General features: G+C 34.6%; 1 protein-coding gene across 1 annotated transcript; it reads right to left on the reverse strand.

The window, feature by feature from the left end:
- Positions 1–2,147: 2,147 nt before the first annotated feature.
- Positions 2,148–8,756, reverse strand: LOC111703529 (WD repeat-containing protein 44; the record flags this gene model as incomplete). Its single annotated transcript, XM_023475491.1, is given in 8 exon segments — positions 2,148–2,380; positions 2,957–3,164; positions 3,469–3,579; positions 6,473–6,611; positions 6,923–7,406; positions 7,693–7,780; positions 8,086–8,155; positions 8,459–8,756. Coding segments are annotated over 8 exon segments (1,425 nt in total), but the record flags the coding sequence as incomplete, so codon positions are not given.
- Positions 8,757–9,035: the final 279 nt, after the last annotated feature.

Raw genomic sequence — 9,035 nt, forward strand, 5'->3', positions numbered from 1 at the left:
GTTGCCATTTTATGTTGCGCGCACATGCCCCGTAAATTTCCAAAACAGAGAGAGGGGGATTGAACTTTGTAGATCCAGAAATTAGCATTTATTTAGGGTTAGGTTAGGTAAAGACACTTTCTGGGCCGAGCGCTGCGGCTAGGGGCCGAGCGCTGCGGTCACGCATTAGGTTAAGTTGTGACACTTTCTGGACCGAGCGCTGCGGCTAGGACAGGCTAAGGGGCCGAGCGCTGAGGCCACATGTCTTACATTTAGGACCTCACCAGCTGCCAGTCAGAGACGCTGGCATCCACAGATATTATTTTTCTGGATCTACAAAATTCAATCCCTCTCTATTTGTTTTGGAATTTTACGGGGCATGCGCGCGCAACATAAAATGGCAAATGCCTTCTCAGTATGAATGCAGCGTGGATGGATAAATTACAACCCCTGGTAGATCAATGTAAAAACCCAGAAAACACCAAACTTTCGTAATAGAAAAAATTCCGAGATTTGATCGTAACAACCCGATCATGTCCTGGGGACAAAAAAAAGATTTTATATAAGTTCTTTTAAACAGGTTACAGTTATAAAATATGATAATCAGTTAGAAGTTTGCCTGGTTCAGTCTCAGAATGTTCTCTAGATTTGGAAGTGAGTTTTTGCCACAAACTCAAATATTCTAATCCCTAAATCTTTGTACTGAGTGGTGTAAACCATTGATATTTCAAGCTTAGAATATTTTACCATATAATTCAAAGTTTGAATACAGTTCGGAACTCTTTACATTCAATGTTTCCAATAGCCTTTAGCCTTTAGAATTCAGAAAGACAAATTTTTTTTAACTAACCATAGAAGAATACAATTTCAACAATAAGTCTTTTGGTATTATTATTCCTGACATTCGCCAATCTTTCTTTTCATTCTGCAGGAGGGGTGCGCGCCCGGCCGCCCCCTAGTTGCGCCTTTGCTATTGATGGAAAAAGCTTAGTTGTTAAGTTTAAAATTTTTTTTAATGAAGTATACAAAACGTTACTGTTCCTTATTGCCAATCATTTAAGACATACATATACAACTTAAGATGTATAATTGCAATATTTAGTTTGTGTAGCAAAAAATAAATTATGTATCAACATTTCAAAACCGTTTTTGACTTAAGTTTGCATTCAGCTAAGCCTATAACGTATATAAAATTGTATCATAAGAATATGTAAAGGTAAAAAACTAACCGATAAAATCTCTGCGTCTTCTCAGGGTCAAAAAATTGGCATAGTCAGGAACGAAAATGTTTAGGAAAATCGATTTTGAAATTTGTAAAAATTTTCCTTTTTTAACTAAAAGTCTTTTCTGTTCAAGATTTGAATGAACCAGCATATTTAGTTATTACCCATTAATAGAAATGAGTATGAGAAGATGAATGTCCATTTGTTTAGATCGTTTAATGAACATATTTAAGATTCTAAAGTTTAAATTCCCGTTTTTTTAATAATCCGATTTTTAGAAGCTATCTCTCTTGGAATGAATAAGGCAACGAAAACACAATGCATAAATGTCCGGAAACTGTACTCTTAAAGGGACTGTTAGTGTTATTTCCAGTGATCATCCATGCACAGATAGCAATGCCCGATTCACAACGGTACCCTTGAAACCTATATCTAATAAAAAATGTGTAAGATACCGTCGTTCTCCTGACTTGTCAAGTGTTTATTTCTTATATATTCACTAATTTTTATAAGCAAGAATTGCGCATGTTACTTTCTAAGAGAAAACAAAAATTAAAATAACCAGAAAAACCTGCACATTTGAATTCGGCCTCAGTTTAAAGAAACACAACCATGGATATCTAATTCACACTTAATCAAAAAACTCTTATAAGGGTACCGTTGTAAATCGGGCATTGCCATCTTAATACGGAGATGGTCACTTGAAATTATAATTAAAGTCCCATCAGCAAGATTAGAACAAACTGTCATTATCAAAATAGTTTACTACTAGAACACTCCCCAGTTCTCCCGGATATTCGTATTCATATCTTTATCCTACGAATCCTATATATTGAGAAAACCTAAAAGAAAATGCAAAAAAATCGTGTCAGGGTCCAGGTTGCAGGTTAGACACAGTAAACGTCCAGGAACCAAATTAGATCCAGGATTCAAAATAGATCTAGATAGAATACAGGATTCTCTATTTTAACCAATATTAAGTCTAGCAACATTTTATTGTAAATTTTATAATACATATTATATTTAATCATATTTAGGGTAGATGGGTATAAAATAATAGAAATATAAACAAATTTTATAAATAATATATCACAAGGAATGCATGCCTAGCATACCTGCATAAAATAATCACATGAACATGAGCCCGGTTTTCAATGTCTTGGCAGAGAGGTTTTCTTCTGAAAAAGATAAATGAAGATGATTAAACAGCGTATACCAAGAAAGAAAGACGACTTCATAATTTAAGAAGCAAAATTCCAGTGTTATTACTCCCAGTCCTTGAGAACTTCCAATATGTGGCCTACCTTATTTGCGCTTATAATATTGCCGGATAAAAATTGTTCAGATTTCGACAATTTTGAAAATTGAAATCTGAACGAAATTGACGTTTCTTGGGACACCCTGTATATATAATTGTACGGCTATTCCTATGGCCGAAATTAAAGACTTCCGATGTTTAAATGTATATGCCAAACTTTTTAGCGTCATTAATTTGCTTACTAAGGGTTGTCCTCAATGCGTGTCCTCAATATGAGTCCTAAGTTCTAAATAAAGCTAATTTGCAACAGAGAATGTCAATAATTAACATAAGAGACAAGTGGGACATGGAGAAGTAGTAATCTTAGTTTGTTTGAATGTCCGAACTTGTGAACCCCTTGACCCAGTTGTCTAAAATTTTAGTTGGAAAACTTGTCAGAGCTACAGGCAAAGATGGGTTCCCAATCTAGTAACATAAAAATATTGATTTTTCCTACCTTTCCTTCCTTGATGAAAACCTTAATATCCCCGTCATAATCTCCTGAGATGACCGCATATCCTGTTAAAGGTTCCTTGTCGCCTACTGGGTCAACTCCTTCCTTCTCCCTGAGTCGACCTGCAGCCTCACGACCTCGCTCCACAGCCTCAAACACAAGCTCAGGAACAGGGGCGAATAATGTGCACGTTACAGCTGCATTGTGGGCCCTACACAATATTCATATTAGGGATTTGATATTTTTTGGTCAAATTTCAAGACAGATGAGAAATATTCTTTTAAATAACGTAATTTATAAATGGACTTATTTTCGCATTTTCAAAGAAACGTAAGATTAAACGTTCCCAAGGAGGTATTCAACCCCCAATAAAAGTTGAGCACCCCCCCCCCAATAAAATTTAAAAAGTTCGCACAAAATCCTGTATACGCCCCTGATTAGGACTATTGAGCGGATAAAAAGAAATATTTGAACACAAACTTGGGAAACCCCAGATCTCATATAAACAGGCTTACTTTATTGCCTCGTAGTAATTGTTCCTATCCTTCCTAGCAGTTAGAGAGGAGGGAACATGGACACTTGACCACAGATATACACAGTGATTCTCACTACCAGCACTCACATACCTACATACAACAATTCTTTATCAACATATCACGAGCAAACAAGATTTTCAAAAATGTCTGTAAATTATTTTAACAAAAGCCCTAAACTTAAAAATTGACAGAATGAGCTAGATGAACTTAATCCCTACTGGTTGATATCAACCGATTCCAAAAATTCCAAAAAATTGCAAAAAATTGCAAAAATTGTGACCAACGACGAATTGGTTGAACTTAATCGATTTTCTAATTTGCCAATGTTCATATTTTTTATTCAATAATTAATGTTTAGCTCATGCCGTCTGACACTGGGACCAAGATTAATAAATAGGAAGAAGTAGTTCAACAACGTAGACTAAGTTGAACCACTTCTCTTGACCTTAAACCTGCGCAAAAGAGAAGTGGTTTAACTAAATCTGCGTAGTTAAACTACTTGTTACTTTTTATTAAATTTATTCCCTTTTATTTTATCCTACACGGTCGGAATTTTGATTTCGAGCAATTTTTACGCCTTATTCAATTTGACCAGAGTGACCGTCAGGGTGAGTTGTTCCCCAGGTCTAATTTTTCTTCTTCATTAGTTAGATATATATTAGTAGATACCATTTATACCATTTAGAACTTCTGGGAGGTTGGAAAATGTAGCGAATAAATGGTTTGAACAAATTTAATTCAAAAATAATTTCTACTATCAAAATGATTGAAATCCGTAAGAAATGCGCGAAATTTTGGATAAAAATCAGCGAAAATTTTCAAAACAGTACACAAAATGACGAACTGTTTGCATAAAACATGTGCAGTTGGCTCACACAATATGGTAAAAAGTCGACTAAAATTCAAAAGATTACTCCTGCTATTGAAACCAAGATCAAATGCTTCGTCTGGAACCAGTTTAGTGTACAAGTGGCCAACTATCCTAATGTTATTTGCAACAACTGTCACAGAAACCTCTATGATCTTGACAAGAACAAGGTGGAATACCTGGGAAACTGGATAGAGAAAATATCAAAGGTAAATATAAGTTGTTTTTTCAAGTATAAGCACAATTAGATGCTTTATAAGTTGGGGCAAAATTTGAAATAACCATAATAATCAGCATCTATATTTAATATATGAAGAAATGAAATAATAATCTCTGTTTGGTTATGTCCGATCATAACTCAGGAACCCCTCAATTAATTTGCCTCAAATTTTGATTGGGGAACTCTGTAGAACCATAGGAATGTCTTTTTGTGGTTTAATTATTTAAAGTTAAAGTTTAATTTCCAGTCAAAGAAAGGTTCCAAGCTAATTTCATATATAACTATATATTTAACTAACTTGAGAATCCAGCTTGGCCTAGAGTTTTCCAAATAAAAATCAACCCACTCAACTCTAAAAAATTCTAAACCAGGCTAAGAAAATTCCCGTGGTTCAAGCGAGTTTCCCAATTCAAATTTGAGTCAAATCGAACCTGGGGTTTATGAGTTATGATCGGACATACAAACAAACAAACAAACAGATAGACAAACAGAGATTATTCTACTTTATGTACATGCATAGATGACGTTTCTCTTCTGTTTATAAACTAATCTTTCTTCGAGTATTCAAAGTCAAAGTATAAGTATTTACTAACTATAATTGTAAACTAAAAAAAATTTATTTACTGTGTTAAAAAAATATTTGATGTCATTAAAATAGTTGAGATGTTTAGATTGACAGATCTGGTCTTGGAAGATCCTCAAATATAAATCTGAAAGCTGAAGAATTGGCTTCATCTAATGTATCTTTTCCTAAACCTGTAAAGTCTTAAAGATTATATTCAACTTGCTGTTCATTGCTCAGTTTATGGCCTTTGTTTGAGAGCTAGTTGAGCTCAAATTACATAATGTTCAGAGGATATCAAGGTGTAGGATTAGATGGAAATAATGCTATTAACTTTCTAAAACTGAAAGACAAGCTTGAAGATGATTTAAAAAACGATAAAAAGTACAACCTATTGCCAATTGTTCACTGTCTGAAAAAGTTTCAAAAACTTGAAGCAGAAACCTTTGGTATGGCAGTTGGAGATAATGGGGAAAATGCTGTTCAAGAGTTCAAACAATCTTATAAAGAATATGTTCAAAACACATTTGATGGTGTTGAGCTGAGTGTCACCTGGAAAGTTCATATAGCTGTATGTCATATATTACCATTTCTTCAATCAACAGAACATGGCCTAGGAGTTTACTGTGAACAAACAGGAGAAGCTATTCATCATGAGTTAAAAAAAAAACATGGAACAGATACAAACTTAGAGTCAATCATGAAGATTATGCAAAACGGTTAAAATCCAGTGTTGTTGAATTTGCAGCACATAATATTAATTAGATGTAGCAGTTAAAAATGTAAATATTTCATGTTGATTAGTTTCAGAATAGTAACTTATCTTATACATGAGTCGTATTTTTAAGTATAAAAGAACATTTAACGTTTATGATGTGTTACATAGCTTATAAATACGCTATTATCATTAACTCTATAGAGAAATTTCGTGGATTTTTAATTTTCAAAAAATTTTAAAATTTCCAACCTCCCAGAAGTTCTAAATGGTATAAATGATATCTACTAATATATATCTAACTAATAAAAAAGAAAAATTAAACCTGGGGAACAACTCACCCTGACGGTCACTCTGGTCAATATTGATCAATATTTATGTTTTTTGTGTGTGTAAAAACATCATTATCTTTATATATTTGCAAACTGACATCATCGACCTTTTATATTTCAAACTATGAGTTACGCACTATCAAATAGTCAAAGATTGAAACATCTAAGTTTTACAACGTCAGGTTGCAGAGGTGTTAGGATTCGAAAATTAGAGTTAGATGATATTAATCAGCTTCTATAATAATTTATGTAATAGTCTTCGAATTTTTGAGAAGATGATTTCTACCTTCCGTCTGGGCTGAAGCAAGCTCTGATCTGACTAGATAGGTTTGTGTATCCTCTGTATTTGCAGATTAAACTGAGATCCCGGAGATCGTAGAGACGTATTCTACTATCCGTAGAGGTCACTAGGATCTTATCCTCTCCTAAACACATAATAATAATAATAAATGATCAACCATCATTCCGTAGAATTCAAGACATAGCCCCATCAGAAACAACAGTGAGAGACAGAAATTAGTGTAACAATTGATCAATAACACGTAGTTTTATCTTACAATAATTATATTAAATCAAATCGGAACTTTAGAGACAGTAAAATTGTCAAAAAAAAGATTAAAATTCAATTGGCCCGTGTACAGTGCTGTCTGTGTCTGTAATAATTATAACAGTTAACTGTTTCGTAATAGTAGTATTAAATTGATATGTTTGATTAAATATAGAACAAATTGTTTACCTGGCATTGGTTCGATCCCAGTAACCTTCCTCCCTCTAGAATTCTTGCCCCTGGCAGACCTCACATGTATAGTTGTATGATACTTGAGCTGATCCGTACTATAAAATATACACCGCCCGTCATAGGTCCCCACAACAGCAAACTTCCCGTTCTGACAGAAGTTAGCAGCTGTGATCAGCTTGGTCTGACCGTCAACCTCGTTCCAGAGCGCAACTTTCTTATCCGGGATGTTCCACAACCTAATCTTGCCGTCCAGGGACCCGCTGATGAAGAACTTGTCGTTCCTGGGATGAAACCCGATGGCAGTGACAAAATCGATATGTTGGAATACACACAGACATTCTTTCCTGGAGATATGCCAAAGCCTGACTGTCTTGTCCATAGATGAGGTGAGGATGAAGAAGTTGCTGGACCAGGAGATGTCCAGCAGGTCGCTGGTGTGCCCTGTGTAGGTTACGAAGGGTCTGTCCATAAAAATATGGCCCTAAAGTAACGAGATTACCAAATGCAAATTACTGGATAAAAGAAACTTCTAATATTTCTAAAATGTTGATTATTTGAAAAACAAAATAGTATTATTTTGAATATCATGAAAGGTTAACAGGAACCTTTTATTGGCTACTTCCAAGAATAAGTAAGAATTTCATAAAAGTAAAAATAAAACTATCGGTTCACTTACTCAGGAGAAAGCTAAATCTAATTTTAAAACTTTTTTGAGGAAATGACAATTGAAAATTGGCCATTTAACCCTTAAATTAACTTAGTCCTACCTGTGAGTCTTCTGATTCTAGATAACCCTGAGTAATTTGATCCTGGTGAACCTGATCATCTGATATACCCTCGTGTTCCACCTGGTACCTGGATAAACAAGAGATACAATTTATAATTTGATCCTGGTGAACCTGATCATCTGTTCAATCTGGTACCTGGACAAACAAGGGATACAGTCTATAAATATAAACTTTGCTTGCTGGTTTTATCCAATAAACGTCAAAACGACTTAACCGATCGGGTTCAGATTTTGTGTGGGACCTCACATGACAGGATGATCAAAATTTCAAAAACAGGAATAGATAGTACTAAATTTTAACATTAAACACCAAATTAACATTTAAAAACAAATTATCATCCATTTATCCGTCTGGGTTTTATGAAGAAAATACCTTCGTCTCATATCACTGAAGTATCCATGTTTATCCCGTAGAACCCAGATCCGTAGGATACAATCCTGTCCTGGATATTGGATATTAATTAGATCAATAAGCAGTAAGCACTATTCTTATCTTAAACTAATAGTGAGAACTAGTATTGAAATAATTGGACCATTCAAACCCAGTAACGCTTTTGTTTAAAAAACAAAGCTTTTTAACAATTAGTTCCTGAGAGTGAACATTTTAAAATATTTAGCAATTTATTTCAGCTCCAGAACTGCTTAACACATTTTAACAATCCAGCGCATGATTTAGTAAAAGCGTCAATAAAAATAACACACGGCATACAATCTAGAAAAATAAATTAGGTTTCATTGTCGTCTACCTGCAGTTGCGAGTAATCTACCACACAATGAGAACTTCATACACCAGATAGGACCACTGTGATGACCGGACAAGTCCTGCCCGAACTGAATATTTTCAAAGTCCCAAGGACCAGACTTGTGTGCTTGGATACGCTTGAAACCCTGAGCAGCAGCTCCGTCCTTGCAGGATACTTGAACTCCGTCCGTGGTAGATATATCGGTTGCGAGTCTACCCAACTTCTCCTCCTCCTTCTCCTCTCTAGTTCGTTGTCTCTTACTCACTTCAGCAGAGATTCTTTTAGAAGCTTTAGCTGCAGTCTGTATACAAATCATAAATTAATATTAATATAAATAGAAAAGAAAAAAAGCTTTTTTCTCATTCTCCACAAATTACGAAGCATACTTTAGCTACCTCTACGAATTATAAAACATACTTTAGCTACCTCCCCGAATAACAAAACATACTTTAGCTACCTCCCCGAATAACAAAACATACTTCAGATTCTTCCCCGAATAATACAACATACTTTAGCAAACTCTACGAATAACAACTTACATTGACTTCTACCTCTCCGAATATTAAAACATACCTCAGAA

The sequence above is a fragment of the Eurytemora carolleeae genome, unplaced genomic scaffold (assembly GCF_000591075.1).
Source record: "Eurytemora carolleeae unplaced genomic scaffold, Eaff_2.0 scaffold464, whole genome shotgun sequence".
NCBI classification, from domain to species: Eukaryota; Metazoa; Arthropoda; class Copepoda; order Calanoida; family Temoridae; genus Eurytemora; species Eurytemora carolleeae.